The 16932-nt window shown below is 37.5% G+C and overlaps 1 protein-coding gene across 1 annotated transcript in view; it reads left to right on the top strand.

Moving 5' to 3' along the window:
- LOC150076668 (aldehyde dehydrogenase family 16 member A1-like) overlaps positions 1 to 16932 on the top strand; it is a 111334-nt gene that overhangs the window by 43663 nt on the left and 50739 nt on the right. Inside the window, exon 7 of the mRNA XM_090386600.1 lies at positions 11692 to 11784. Within this exon, the coding sequence (XP_090242726.1) occupies positions 11692 to 11784 (93 nt within the window). The remainder of the gene's footprint in view (positions 1 to 11691; positions 11785 to 16932) is intronic.

Raw genomic sequence — 16932 nt, 5'->3', positions numbered from 1 at the left:
ATATTATTTTACAGTCTTTTGTATTATTTTATTTTATTATTAAATCAGTTTTAAATGGTTGGCATCATCATCATCATCATCATCATCAGCCATTTTCAATCCACTGCAGGATGAAGGCCTCTCCAGCAACTTTCCAGTTTCTTCTGTTTTGAGCACTGGACATCCATTTACTACCCCCAAACTCATGAATTTCATCTATCCATCTCCGCCTTTGTCTTCCAGGTTTTCTTCTAGCTCCTCTTGGATACCATTCTGTTATTTTCTTAGTCCATCTGTCATCATGTCTTCGAGCTATGTGTCCTGCCCAAGACCATTTTAGTTCTTTAGTTTTGATAAGAATGTCCTTTACTTGAGTTTGTTGCCTAATCCATGTGTTTCTCTTCTTATCTAACAGTCTTATTCCCAATATGATTCGTTCCATTCTTCGCTGTGTAGTTCTCAGCTTCTCTTCCATTCTTTTGGTGAGTGCCCAAGTTTCACTTCCATAAGTCATGGTGGGGAGTATACATTGGTCCATTATTTTACGTTTCAGACAAACTGGGATATTGCTCTTCAGTATGTGACTATATTTCCTGAATACTATCCATCCAAAATTTATTCTTCTCTTGACTTCCAGCCATTTATCATTATTACAGCTAATAACTTGTCCCAGATAAGTATATGACTCCACCTTTTCAATTACTGCTCCTTCAATCATTATGTCTCTTTCTGTGGCATACTTGTTCATCATTACTTTTGTTTTAGCCATATTCATCTTTAGTCCAAAATCCTTACTACCTGTGCATAACTGATTAAGATTTTCCTCTAATTCTTTGGGATCATGGCTTATGACCACAATGTCATCTGCAAATCGCAAATGGTTTAGGTACTCTCCGTTCACATTGACTCCTTTCTGCGACCAGTCTAATCTTCTGAAAGCTTCCTCAAGGGCAGCAGTAAACAGCTTAGGAGATATTGTGTCTCCTTGTCGAACTCCTTTCTCAATTTTAAATTTCCAACTGTCTTTGTCTAGTCTAATAAAGGAGGTAGCACTCTCGTATATTTTCTTCAAAATCATAATATATGGGGTATCAATGCCTTGTCTTTCCAGTGCCCGAAACATTGCCTTATGCTGTATGGAGTCAAATGCCTTTTCATAATCCACAAATGCCAGGCATAATGGAATTTTATATTCATTTGCTTTCTCCATTAGCTGTGATATTACATGAAGGTGATCCATCGTTGAGAATCCTGTCCTAAAGCCAGCTTGCTCTTTCGGTTGATTCTCATCCAGTATTCTTTCTAATCTGTTAGTAATGACCCTTGTGAACAACTTGTAGATGTAGGATAACAAGTTAATTGGTCTATAATTTCCAATTTCTGATTTATCTCCTTTCTTATGCAGCAAAACTATGATTGCATTATTCCACTGCTTAGGCGTCACACCTTTTCTAATGCACTTTGTGAAGAGCCTTGCCAGTTTTTGTGTTTTTAGCATTAGCATTAGCATTAGTAGAGGCATTTGATGCAAGAAAGCAAGCTTATGCAGCATCAGCCAAAAAAAAAAAAAAAAAAAAAAAGTAACATAAATAAATAAAAATAACCACTTCCACTTCACCCCTCTGTTCGTTCGAAATACCTGTCCAGCTGAGCCTTAAACTTATTTAGGCTATCAACTTCCACGACAAGGGATGGAAGTCTGTTCCACCCACCAACCACCCGCTGGCTAAAGGCAAATTTCCGCACATCTATCCTACATCTGTCTTTCCTCAATTTGAATTTATGCCCTCTCAGGTGATTTTTCTGAATGTCTGAGTGTTATGTCTCTTCCTCCCAATTTTAACAACTCTACAGTAACTTCATCTTCCCCCGGGGCTTTCTGATTCTTCATTTTCTTCAATGCATGTTCTACCTCATCAGGAAGAATATTGGGTATGTCGTATGTGTTGCTACTTTGCAATCCATCTTCCCCACTGCTGGCATCATTCCCCTGCTCCTTGTATAATTCTCTATAGTAGTCTTCTGCTATTTGAATTATGCCTTCTCTGCTGTTTATAAGTACACCATCGCTATTCTTCAGTTTCAGTATCATTTGTCTTTCTGTATTACTGCTCATGGCTGCTGATTTAAATCCTTTGTTTTCCCTTAATGCTTGTTCTACTTTTCTTGTGTTAAATCTTCTTATGTCCTCTCTGAGTCTCTTTCTAATGGCTTTGCATAACTCAGTATACTCCATTTTCTCCCTGTCAGTGTTTTTCTTGCTTTTCATTTGTCGTCTTCGGTTCATCATGACAAGTGTTTCTTGACTAATTTTTTCTTCTTTGGATTTCTTTTTCCCTATAGGTTTCTTGGGCTTTATCACTTTCAGAAAGTTGTAATATTCCTCGTCGATATCTTGGTCCTCAGCAGTCTGCAGAAGCTCATACTTGTTCTTAAGTTCCAGTACATACTGCTTTTTCTCCTCTTCTGTTATCTCAAAGACCTTTGTATTATTTACTCGAGTCAGTTTTTTCCTTTCCTTTCCTACATCTATATCAAGTGTACATCTTACCATTCTGTGATCACTTCCAACATTTACCTTATTTAGGACGGTGACATCATTCACAATATATCTTCTATTAGTGAGGATGAAGTCGATTTCATTAGTAGTTAATCCATTTGGACTCTTCCATGTCCACTTTCTGTTCACCCTTTTCTTGAAAAAAGTGTTCATTACTGACAGTCCTTGAGATTCTGCAAATTCCACAAGTCTTTCACCTCTTTCATTTCTTTCACCAATTCCAAAATTTCCTATAGTTCTCCTTTCTGTGCTGTTTTGTCTTTTTCCAACCTTAGCATTGAAGTCTCCCATAATAATAGTGTAGTGGGTTTTCTGCTCATCTAGAAGACTCTCAATTTCAGTGTACATTTCTTCAACCTCTTCATCATCATGGCTCGATGTTGGTGCATAAATCATTATAATCTTTAGCTTGTATCTCTTAGAAATCTTTAGTATTAGTCTTGACACTCTTGGTGATGTACTTTTGAATTCCAAAATGTTGTTTTTAAAATCTTTATGGACCAGAAACCCAATTCCACCTTCACTCCTTTCACTGTTTCCATTGGTGTACAGCAGATTTCCACTTGATAAACTTATAAGTGATTCATTTCTTCTTCTTGTTTCAGCCAAACCGATGATATTCCAATTCACATTTTCTAATTCCTTTTCCAGCTCTAATATCTCTAATGGTTGGCATATCTGTTTAAATTTGTGGTCTGAGATGATTTGGTGCCCTGGGCATGACACATTCTAGCAATCCCCATAATATAATCGAAATTTTTATGAAAAATATTACATTGAACTCTTTCCTAAGCTTACATGAGAGTGAACATGACAACAAAAATTTCTCTGAATAATAATCATATCTTAGAGGTCTGACGTAAAAATATTGAATGAGAATTAGTCTTTCTGCATAAGGTTCTGAGAGTGTTAGCATTGCTTAGCCACTTCATTTTCAAACAGTAGTGAGATAAAAGTGCAATCTCTTCAGCAGTTATGATCACCAGTGATTGTTGATAGCTAACAAGGTCCCTAATGCAAAGTGCATCATAGGCCCCCCTTGTGTTTGTGTGTGCATATCTGTTTGCATGTATGAGGTTTAAAAGTAACAAGTCAATTCTTATGTTGTATCATGTTTTAATAAAATAAAAACATTTTATTTTAAGTTAGTTGAAATTTTTTAATGATTATTAAAAATTAATTTATTTAAATACTCATAAAGAATTAGAGGTGTGGGTATTGTAGATTGCTGTAACCCCTTCTCTTTAGAACTGGTGATCACACCCATTCCTAAGCAGTAAATGACTTGGATTGCTGGGAATAAAAGCATCCCAGGGTGCTGATGAGTGAAACACCTACTTTTTTATTTATAGTAAAAAAGGCCTACGTGCTCTGGATTCATTACGAAAATTTATTTTGTTTCTCAGAGCAAACTAAACATGATTACAATTAATAAGCTTTCGGCTGGGAGGCAGCCTTCTTCAGATTGAATACATGAATGGCAGTTGGAATAGAGATGTGCACTGCCAGGATGGTGCGTGAGGCGCGTGGTTAATTGTTTGTTGATGTTTGTGGCTGTGACATATGGTGGTGACGTGGCCAGCGTTTGTCTATGGATAGAATTACTGCCTCTGTGATGGGGTTAACTTGGCGACCACTGTTCCTGTTCAAAGAGGCATCTGAGCATTTTATATTTAACGATTCCAACCAGGTGCGCTTTAGGTAATGGTGGGACCTGTAATTGTAATTATGTTTATTTATTTATTTATCCAAAGTACCATTTTCTTACTTTGAATGTTTTTCATGTTCCACCAAATTCTTATCTATTTTTTATATTTCTTTTTCGTAAAGAAATAAGGTTGATATTCTTTTAAGTTATGCACATTTTAGTGAATGAAATATATTTTCTTGTAATCTTTTTTCTATTTAGCATAGTCTTGATATGAAGTGCTGCTACCCAAAAATTTCTGAACTTTCCTTGCTCTTTTAATGACAGATCTTATGTGAGATTTTTGGCTCCAAACCTACTTGTCTAGCTTTCATCAGTGTTATTTTATATGCCTCCAGTTAAGGTTTTGTTGATTACTCTTTATACTCTTTATGATTTTTGTTTTACTGGGTAGATAGATTTAAAAGAATGAATTCCCCATAGTAAAAATATTAATACTTTTCGAGAGGGTCCCTCTAATGTCTAAGGGAGGCTGTCAGGCTAGAAAATGTCTTTCTTGGAATTGGTTGCTGCCGCATGACAAATTGAATATGGAAATACACTTGCTCACAGTACTGTCTCTGTGTAACAAGCTCTGGACAAGAACAACTTGATCCTGGTTTCTCAGCATTAGTCATCAGCTGTATCTTGCTGTGATTTTTTTTTTTTGTTACTGAAACTAAAATTTAAATTCACAATTCTCAAGCTTCACGTGCCACCCTCGATGCAGTACATTCAATATTTCTACTTCTCATCTTCATTCAGCTATGGAGGTGGACCTGTTAACTTTTGGCTTTTGCATCCAGTGCTGGATCAGGATAAAGCCTTAGACAGAGGATCAGTTGGAAAAGTTGGAGATAGTCTCCTGAAGATGACAGTGGAGCAAGTGGCACTGTCCCCCATATAGTTACCACAACTGAAGGCCAACACCACCCAGCCCAAATAACTGGACATGCTTCCTGCACAGCTGCAGTAGTGACCACCCAGGAAGGAAGGAAGAGCTAACACATGAAGTGGAGCATAGAAATGAATATGTTCATCATGCAAGCATACTACGAAGTAATCTAGGTGGTAGATGACTCTCATCAACCGGTGCAATACCACCACTTTGCTTATTGGAGGCTTGAAGTGGTGGAACCCATGTTTAGTCTCTAGAGCTAAGTTCCAGTTAACCCTTCCCTATCTCTTCCATCATACAGTATGATTGATAACTTTTGGGGTTATGACGTCATGGCGAGATCCAATATTCCTTACATTTCGAGGGTACAGCTCTAAAACGGTGTTCTCAGGCCGGCCGCTAGTTAGTACACCGGACCGAACCTATTGGTAACTCTCTAGGAGGCTTCCGGATCAGCTAGTGTATAATCTTGCTACCTCTACTCTGCCAGATAGTGACCGGAGGGAGTCCGAGTAGTGTGTATGCAGGGAGCATTGTCGAGGCCACGTTATGTCAAGGATCTGGGTATATTCTTACCATGTGTATGCCATATCCAAAAATTTCATTACTTCATACAGCATGTCCCACTCACTTTTTCTTACTATTGAATATACCATGAATTGTCAAACCAATAGAGCAAGCTTATCTGCGAAAAGATCTAAACCTCCCAAGCACTTCCTAATTCATTTCACAAATATACATGGTCTCAATTCTAATCTCAGTGATGTCCATTTCCACTTGCAGTCTGCCAAACCCCATGTACTTTTTCTGACAGAATCTCAGTTATCGGTTGATTCAACTACTGCTTATCTCACATGCTCAAATTAATCGCTGTATGATTCCTTTCGCCTCAAAGGTGGTACTTGTGCATATGTCCGTTCTGATATTCCCTGTCAGAGACTTGGCAATTTAAAATCTCCTCTCTTTGATCTTCTCTGGCTTAAAATCTCTCTACCTCATTGTGTCAAATTCATCTGTTGTCTCTACCGTTTCTCCAAACTCCACTAATCACTTGGAGCTCTTTGACTTCCTCTCTTTGCAACTTTACTTTCTCCAGTCCAACTTTCCTAACAATGAGGTAATTTTCCTTGGTGATTTTAATGTTCACAACTCCAGCTGGCTTCCGTTTTCTAGTCACACCAACCCAGCTGGTCGAGATGCAGAGGCTTTTGCAATTACTAATGACCTTGCACAGATTCTTCATTTACCTACAAGAAAACCGGACAATCCTAATCATACAGCCAATACGCTTGATCGTTTTCTCACAAACAACACTTCTAAGTACACAGTCGAAGTGAGAGGTCCTTTAGGCACCTTAGATCACAACTTGGTGATTGTCTCTTCTCCAATGGAACCTTTATCTCATGGCTATTCCGAACCTCGTGTTGTTTGGCATTACAAGAATGCAAAATGGGATGACCTGCGAGACTTCTTTTCCTTGGTCGGGTTACTGTTTCAAAACTTCTGATGTCAATGTTTGCTCAGATCGTGTCAGTGAAATTATTCTTGCAGGAATGGAATCCTTTATCCCACACTCCACTTTAAAATCGCGTCCTTTATCTAAACCTTGGTTTTCCAATAAATGTGCTAAGGCTGTTCAAGAGAAGAATGTTGCATATCGTAATTGGCTTGTTTCTAATTCTTCAGTTTCATTTTCTGCCTACACCAAAGCTCGCAACAATTGTAAAGCAGTAATTAATCAGTCCAAACTAGAGTTTGAACAGGCTAAGAGTAGAAAACTTACTTCTTGTCCTAATGGTAGCCGAGCATTCTGGTCTCTTGCCAAAGCTATTGGCCGCAACTTTTGCCCATCTCTGCTCCCACCTCTGTCCAAACCAGATGGTTCTGTTGTCACTTCAGCCAAGGATAAAGCTGACCTGCTAGCATCCCATTTTTCTTCCAACTCATGTATTAATGATCTTGGTAAAACACCTCCCACCATTCCCAACATGCTCCATTCAATGCCCCGTGTGGTCTTCCATCAAAAGGATGTCAGAAGGATTTTGACGAATCTTGATTCTAAGAAAGCTCCAGGTTCCGATGGTATTTCTCCACTTGTTCTCAAAACCTGTGCTCCTGAACTTACTCCTATTCTTTGCCGCCTTTTTTCACTTTCTTATTCCAAAAGTGTTTTTCCTTCTGCTTGGAAATTTGCTCATATCCAGCCAGTTCCTAAAAAGCGTGACAAATCCCTCCAGTGGGGCAAAAACAACTTAGTTGATTTCAACCCTTCTAAAACTCAATCTTGTCTTATATCTCGCAAAAGCGAGATATAAGACAAGATTGAGTTTTAGAAGCCTTTCTAAATCTGAATCTTTAGCCATAATTATGAGAGCTTCCTTGGACTCAGGGGAGGTACCCATAGACTGGAAATGTGCAAATGTGACCCCAATTCACAAAGGAGGATCAAAGGCTGACACAAGTAATTATAGACCTGTGAGCTTAACTTCTGTGCCAGCAAAATTAATGGAGGCACTGGTTAAAGAAGCACTGCAGGATCATTTAGACAAGACTTCAGTTATAGCTCAGACACAGCATGGTTTTGTTAAGGGGAAGTCTTGCCTGACCAACTTGATTGGATACTATGATGCAGTCACAAAAGAACTGGATGCAGGGAATAACTTTGATATTATATACTTGGATCTTAGAAAAGCTTTTGATACTGTTGCACATGGAAGACTGCTACACAAATTGCAGCAGTGTGACATTGGAGGCAAATTGCTGCTATGGATAAAGGGGTGGTTGAGGGGGAGAAGACAGAGAGTGGTAATCAATGGACACTGCTCATCGTGGACTAATGTTATTAGTGGAGTCCCTCAGGGCTCAGTGTTGGGTCCATTATTGTTTTCTGTATTTATAAATGATATTGATGATGGTATATCAAGCTTAATGTCCAAGTTTGCAGATGATACAAAGGTTGGCAGGGTTGTCAAGGACACTACTGACACTATGCTGCTGCAACAGGATCTGGAAAGGTTGAGCAGATGGGCTGAGAGGTGGCAAATGAAGTTAACCATTGACAAATGTAAAGTACTACACATGGGAAACAGCAACCCCAAAGCAATGTATCAACTCTGTGGTACTACACTGACAGTGGTAGAGAATGAAAGGGACTTGGGGGTGGTTGTGCAGGCGGGCAGAGCAGTGCAGACGGGCTGCAAGAGTAGCTCATGGAGTATTGTCAATGATATACAGGAATTTTTCCAGCAGGGATAAGGAGGTGATTATTCCATTGTATAAGGCAATGGTCAGGCCACACCTAGAGTACTGTATACAGGTCTGGAGGCCTCATTTCAAGAAGGATGTAGAGCTGCTGGAACGAGTACAGAGAAGGGCAACAAGATTAGTAAATGGAACAAAGGGGTGCTCTTACGAAGAAAGGCTTAAGTTTTGCAAATTACAGTGTCTGGAGACTAGGCACCAGCGAGGTGATCTGATAGAGGTGTATAAAGCCTTGAATGGTTTAAGCATGCTCAATGCTGATGGGATTCTTCCTCTAGCTCAGAAAAATCACCTGAGAGGGCATAAATTCAAATTGAGGAAAGACAGATGTAGGATAGACGTGCGGAAATTTGCCTTTAGCCGGCGGGTGGTTGGTTGGTGGAACAGACTTCCATCCCTTGTGGTGGAGGTTGATAGCCTAAATAAGTTTAAGGCTCAGCTGGACAGGTATTTTGAACGAACAGAGGGGTGAAGTGGAAGTGGGTTTTTTTTTTTTTTTTTTTTGGCTGATGCTGCATAAGCTTGCTTTCTTGCATCAAATGCCTCTACTAATGCTAATGCTAAAAAGATTTTTCTACTCCTATGCTTATCTTTAGTGACACTTCGATTTCTAGGCAAAATGATATAAATATTTTTTTGGGATTACGCTGACTTCTAATCTCTCTTGGCACAAGCACATTACAAACATTGCTTCCTCTGCATCTAAAAAACTTGGTTTTCTCTATTTCGCTCTCGGCGTTACTTTTCTTCCAAACAGCTGCTCACCCTGTATAAATCGCAAATCCGCCCTGCCATGGAATATTGTTCCCACATCTGGGGTTGTGCCCCCAAAACTTCTCTCAGGCTTCTTGATTCCATTCAGAAGAGGGCAGTTAGGTTAATTAATGATTCATCTTTAACAAAGTCTCTCCACTCGCTGTCTCATGGATGTACTGTTTCTGCTGCATGCCTCTTCTACAGATACTTCCATGGACACTGTTCTTCTGAATTGGCTTCTATAATTCCCGCTCTCTCTTTCAAAACAGTCTGAACACATGCCGCCACCAGCCAACATCCATTTACTGTCCAACTTCAAACCCACAGAACCAACTTTTCATCTTCCTCATTTATTCATTCAACTGGCGTTTTCTGGAACAACCTTCCTTCATACCTATTTCTTGAAAATTACAGTCTACTTCTTTCGTCTTCTCAACCTCCAACCCAAACACGGTACTAAGTACTATAGGTTGTAATACCTCTCATGTTTGGGGTTTACATTAAAAAAAAAAAAAAAAAACCAAGCTGGAGACCAATATGAAATGTGCAGGACGAAACTACATACCAAGTGGTTAAAACAGTTAATTACTGTTTGGGTCACCGAATAGCGAATAACAAAACAGAGATGAACCATTGTCACAAAGAACCTGATAACTCCTGCAATCTTGGAAAAACTCAAGTAGGGTGTGAGTGAATCAGGTAATGCCATTACAAAAAGAACTTAGAAAAATTAGTGAAATGGGGTGAGAAGTGACAATTGAGATTTAACATTAATAAATGTAAAGTACTACATATGTTTAGCAGTAATTCCAGAATAGCATACCATTTGGGTGATGGTATGCTATTCTGGTTGTTTTGTCCCTGATGGCAAAATTCCTATACAGGATAACAGGTACAAAAGTAAGCAACAAGATTAGTTAGTGAACACAAAAGGGGACTCCAAAGGAAAACTTCAGTTCTGAGAATTGCAGTGTCTGGAAACTAGGCACCTGTGAAGAGACCTGAATGAAATTTTTAAGGCTCTAAAGGGATCAAGTAAACTAAATGCTGCCATCACTATTCTTAAAAAACACACAAAAGAGGACAAACTAAAAGGCTGGTTGCAGGGTAGATGTGAAAATTTTCTTGTGTAATAAGATGTAATAAGCTTGCATCCTTGCATAATTTGTCATTGCTAAGATGATACAAATATTTCATACCATTTCTTGTACAGAAATAAATCCTGTATGTTGTATCGTATATCCACATAGTGAGCAACCCTATGGTATGTGCCCCTTGCCAATCCTGTACACTTAGTACTATTTGCGTTCCCACATGATAATGTGCTGTAATTTAAAGCCAGACTTGTGCATGTCTCTGTTCTGATTAGCATTAGCATTAATAGAGGCATTTGATACAAGAAAGCAAGCTTATGCAGCATCAGCCAAAAAAAATAATAAATAAATAAAAAATAACCACTTCCACTTCACCCCTCTGTTCGTTCGAAATTCCTGTCCAGCTCAGCCTTAAACTTATTTAGGCTATCAACTTCCACAACAAGGGATGGAAGTCTGTTCCATCAACCAACCACTCGCTGGCTAAAGGCAAATTTCCTCACGTCTATCCTACATCCGTCTTTCCTCAATTTGAATTTATGCCCTCTCAACGTGATTGTGATTATTCTGAGCAAGAGGAAGAATCCCATCAGCATTGAGCATGCTCAAACCATTCAAGGCTTTATACACCTCTATCAGATCACCTCGCCGGTGCCTAGTCTCCAGACACTGTAATTTGCAAAACTTAAGCCTTTCTTCGTAAGAGCACCCCTTTGTTCCATTCACTAATCTTGTTGCCCTTCTCTGTACTCGTTCCAGCATCTCTACATCCTTCTTGAAACGAGGCCTCCAGACCTGTATACAGTACTCTAGGTGTGGCCTGACCATTGCCTTATACAAGGAAATAATCACCTCCTTATCCCTGCTAGAAAAATTCCTATATTATCATCGACAATACACCATGAGCTACTCTTGCAGCCTGTCTGCACTGCTCAGAAAACTTCATATCTGCCTGCACAACCACCCCCAGGTCCCTTTCATTCTCTACCACTGTCAGTGTAGTACCACAGAGTTGATACGTTGCTCTGGGGTTGCTGTTTCCCATATGTAGTACTTTACATTTGTCAATATTAAACTTCATTTGCCACCTCTCAGCCCATCTGCTCAACCTTTCCAGATCCTGTTGCAGTAGCATAGTGTCAGTAGTGTCCTTGACAACCCTGCCCACCTTCGTATCATCTGCAAACTTGGACATTAAGCTTGATATACCATCATCAATATCATTTATAAATAGAGAAAACAGTAATGGACCCAATACTGAACCCTGAGGGACTCCACTAATGACATTAGTCTCCGATGAGCAGTGTCCATTGATTACCACTCTCTGTCTTCTCCCCCATCAACCACCCCTTTATCCATAGCAGCAATTTGCTTCCAATGCCACACTGCTCCAATTTGTGCAGCAGTCTTCCATGTGCATATTCTGAAATTAATTTGGTATCTTCTGTATGTGTAGATATTGAATAATGCTGACACAGAAAAAGATGCTGATGTTCTCCCTACTATTGTCACTGATGTTCAAACAGTTTCCAGTATTGTGGCTGAAGAGGTAACTCATTTTTATTATATTTTCTTTCTTGAGTACAACTAAATTGCAATTCTTAAAATAGAATAGAAATTTGTGCTTAACAATAATAAATGATAGATATCTTAAAATATGTTGTTCAGAAATTCATAAATTCAGTTTTATAGTAGTTTTAAAACAATTTTTCTGTAATAAAACTGCTTTGGTAGTTGGAGAGAGAGAGAGAGAGAGAGAGAGAGAGAGAGAGAGAGAGAGAGAGAGAGAGAGAGAGAGAGAGTGTGAGTTTAAAAGTTAAAGAAATCATACATGGCCAGGAAACTAGAGCAGCTCAACCATGTGGAATATAAGAAAGTCAAGTTTTGGTTAAAGAAATCTGTACATTTTTTTCTTATCTTTAAGTAATATAACTGATATGGGCAGTACACAGTCTGTTGTACTTTTTTTTTCCTTCCCACCTTTCTTCTGTTTACAAGTTCTTTGTTCTTTAGTGCACTTGAAGCTTCCCTTTTTGCCCTTTGATTACATTTTTGAATAATTTCTGTCATTTAATTAATGAATCAAGATTAATTGGTGTTACTTTAGTTTATTTTTATTTTATTTGTTTTATTATTTCCTGTATTTTATTATTAAGAGGTAAGCAAACCTTTAGCCATAATCATGGGAGTATCATTGGATTCAAGAGAGGAATAAGAAAAAGAAGCCACTGTTCTTCCTGCTACCTCCTGTGGACTGTTGGAAGTGTACAAATGAATCCCCAATTCACAAGGGGGAGAATTAAAGGTGAAGTGAATAATTACAGACCTATGAAGTTGACTTCTATTCCAGGACAAATAATGGAGTAACTGGTTAAATAAGTAATGCAGGACCATCGATACAGGAAGTATTGATGGTCCTGCAATACTTATTGATTGGCTGATTCTTGACTTACCAATCAGATTAGATATTTTTAAGCAGTAAAAGTAAAAAAGGAACTGGATAGAAAAAATAATTTTGACATCATATATTTAGAATTCAGAAAAGCTTTGGATATTGTTCCACACAAAAGAATGCTGTACACATTGGAGCAGTTTAATATTGGGGCAAGTTACTTCAATGAGTAATGCTCTTCTTGGACTGATATTTTAAGTGAAGTTCCCCCTGGGTTCAATGCTGAGTACATATTGTTTTCAATATTTATTAATGATATTGAAGATGGCATATCAGGCTTAATGTCTAAGTTTGCAAATGATACAAAGATTGTCAGAATGGTTAATAACAGTAATCTGGGGGTATGCTACTACAAAAGATCTATAAAAATTAGGCAGATGGGCTGAGAAGTTTAACATTAATTAAACCTTGTATTTATTAATGAAGTTTAACATTAATAAATGTAATTTACTATGTATGAGTAACAGTAATCCCAAAGTAATGCACCAGCTATATGGTACTACACACAGAGTTGTGGAAAATTATAAAACCTGGGAGTAATTGTGCAGTCAGATATGAAGTTCTCTGAGCAGTGGAGGTGAGCTGTTAGAACAGCTTGTGGAGTTTTTCAATGTTATATGGGTATTTTGTCATCAATTATTTGGTGATTTACATTTATTTAGGTTGCATCATGAGTACAGTCAGTTCTACCATAATGTGCATTTTTGCAATGTGAATTTGCTCCAATGTGACTGATTATTAGGGAACAATGTGAGTATAATGCAATTTTTTGCATTGGCTCATATGTGATTTCATCTGTGAGTAACACGAAGTGAATGCAAAACTCGGCATCAAGCTGAATGTAGCGACCTGCCCAGCAATACATACAAATTTATGAAGCTTAAAAAGTGTCAAACATCAAATTTGTGGGAGCTATATTTCTCATTTACTGTAGTTCTATTGGTTGGAGACACACTGTTGTCATTCACTGCATTCACAAGATAACACATGATATTTTAGGCTGACTCACATTTTCAGGAGCTCACACTTTTCAGTTCGAACAGAAATTTCATGAGGCGTGATAGCTTGAGCAAATGAGCACATTTCTGAAGGTCACTACCATAATTATAACAATAAAAACAATTTGCAGTTCCCAGTTTATTGGGCATTTCAGTTAGTGCAATCTAATTATAAATGGGTAGTAAACTCAATCTTACTGCACTTGCAATAATACTGATAGCTGAAATTCTGTGGGTTTTTATGTTATTATGGTGAAAAGTGTTTCCCCTTCCATGAAATCTTCAATCATACAAAAAACATAAATATATTTTCAGAATTTTCTCATCATTCCTATTTTTTAAGCTTCATAAACTTGTCTCAGTTGTGCAATTTGTGCATCCCATGTTTGTCGTTATTGATTGCTTATCTTTTTTACTGTTTTAAATTTTACAATCCAAAATAAAAAGAAATGTCAATGAACAGAAATATCAATCAAGCAAACTTCATATGTTGTCAAGGTAAATTGCAATATTTACTATATTATTTATGTATTTATTAGAAATTTAAGATGTTTAAACTTGTGTTAGCAATTTTATTGGGTTTCCTAACTTTTTTTTTAGTGTTTTACTTACGAGACTGAACATTTTTTTGAGTACTCTGCCCCTATCCCTATTTTTCCCATAAACCTTGTTTTTAATTTTATGGTAATGCACAAAATACCATAACGTGAAGATTTTTAGGAACACATATACTGCATTATAGCAGAACTGACTGTACTGTATGCAGGTCTAAAAGCCTCATTTTAGAAAGGATGTGAATCTTTTGTAAAGCTGTAAAGAAGAGCAACAAGATTAGTGAGGTGAACAAAAGGGTACTCTTAACAAGTCAGTTCTGCAAATTGCAGTGTCTGGAACCTGGGCACCTGCAAGATCTGATTGAGGTATTTAAGGCTTTGAATTTGGGTGTGTTCAAGCGATGGTGACGTGCATTCCATAACCTCTCCTACCCAAATGTCAACCTCACCTTCTCGGGGCGAACTGACCTGTTTCCACAGACGAGGCTCTGGCGACCAAGTCACAGTGGTATAACTGTCCCATCACATACAGAGGAAATGCTGTACCTGAAGCCTGTCTAGAGGCTATAAGGTGGCAGCCCCACCACTAGACTTACCCTGCGAAAGGCTGGTAACCTATCCGGGGGACATTCTAAATACTCGAAATAAGCTCAAGGGAAAAAACTGGATGGATCTCAAGGGTAATGACCTTGCAATGGATATAGGACTACAATTAAGGAACTTAAAAGTATCAACTTGGAATGTTATGGGAGTAAATCACAAATTAGATGACTTGACCATGGAACTAGAAAATAGAAATATTGACATAGCAGTCATTACCGAAACAAAAAAGAAGAACAAAGGATCTAAAGAAATAGGTAACTTCATAATGATATATTTCGGCATACCAAGTGAAATGTGGGCATCATTGGGAGTTGCTGTTATAATAAAGAAAGAATGGGAAAACTAAATATTAGACTACTCTTGGATATCACCCAGAATATTAAAATTAAGACTAAAAATTCTATCTTATACAATAACAATCATTGGCATCTATGCACCAGTAGAAGGCAACATTGATGAAACCACAGAATTTTATGTCGAATTACAACAGATCATAGACCAAACTAACAAAAACGAGTATCTCATACTAGCAGGAGATTTTAATGCAAGGGTTGGTGCTCAATCAGTAGACAGATATATAGGATCAGATGGCGAACCCGTGGTCAACAATAATGGAAGATGCCTGATAGACTTCTGCATTTTTAATAAACTTAAAATTACAAATACTTTTTTCAGACACAAGAATATCCATAAATTCACATGGGAAGCAAGAAACACAAAGTCTATAATAGATTATATTATCATTAATGAAAATTTAAATGACAAAATTAGAGACACTAGAGTATTCAGAGGCAGTGAAATTGACAGCGATCACTCCCTAGTAGAAAGCACTTTCAAAATAAAAAGAAATTATCTTAATAAAAAGAAGAAAATACCAACAAAAACTGCTAAGAAATTAAAAATACATTTGTTGGAAGACGAAAGCACTAATTTCCTGTATGAAAGTTGATTGAAAGATAAACTCAAATCAGATGAAAGTGATAATATTGAGGAAATCTGGTCAAACATGAAAAAATCAATTCTGGGAGCTGCTGAAGAAAGTCTTGGATATAAACCTATAAAAAATAAAAACTGGCTAAGAACTTGGAATGAAGAATTGAAACAAACAATCAATGAGAAAAAAAAGACCTATAAACTGTTCCTACAAACTAAAGACCTACATCTACACATAAAATATAAAAAGCTTTGAACAGAAGTCAGAAAACTAACCAGAAGAATCCGATGAGATGACTTGGATAAATTTGTTAAATCTTTAGAACGTGATATCACGGGCTCACAGAGAAGAGATTTGTAAATTTTTAAGAAATTACAACTAGACACAGATGATCAAATAAAAACCAACTCCATCTCCCAAGCACAATGGAAGCAACACTATTCCAAACTATGGTATAACCCAGGCATAGGGAGTTGGAAGATGAATCTGTGATAACCAAAGATGAAGAAAATATAACAATGGAAGAACTAGAGTTAATATTACAAAAATCGAAAAAGCCCAGGCATAGACAATTTGAATGTAGAACTATTTAAATACGGCGGCACCTTACTAAAAAATGCACTGCTAAAATTATTTAACATCATATGGCATAATCAACAGATACCCAAAGATTGGAAAACAGGAATAGTAATCAATTTACACAAAAAAGGCTCCAGAATAACCCAAACAACTACAGAGGGATAACACTGCTGTCAACTGCTGCAAAGCTATACTCTAATATACTAAAGAATAAACTTAATAAATACAGTGAACAATTCTTAGAAGAAGAACGATGTGGGTTCAAAAAAGGGAGAAGCACAATAAATGCCATTTTCTCACTACAACAAATTTTGGAGAAAAGAAGAGAATTCAATCTACCAACATTTCTGCTCTTTATTGATTATGAAAAAGCATATGACAATGTAAACCAGGAAAAACTTTGGCAGATTCTACGTGAAGAAAATATCCCAACCCAACTCCGGAAAGCGATCCAAAGCCTATATAAAAACTCAAAAGTCTGTATAAAATATTCTAATGGCCAACTATCAGACCCAATTAACACCAATAAAGGAGTGAAACAAGGATGTGGACTATCATCAAATTTATTTAATATCTA

Source organism: Mastigoproctus giganteus, chromosome 12, assembly GCF_048544385.1.
Source record: "Mastigoproctus giganteus isolate SK-2022 chromosome 12, ASM4854438v1, whole genome shotgun sequence".
Lineage (NCBI taxonomy): Eukaryota > Metazoa > Arthropoda > Arachnida > Uropygi > Thelyphonidae > Mastigoproctus > Mastigoproctus giganteus.
Note: the sequence above shows the minus strand (reverse complement) of the source record. Positions and strands in the feature narration are given on the sequence as shown.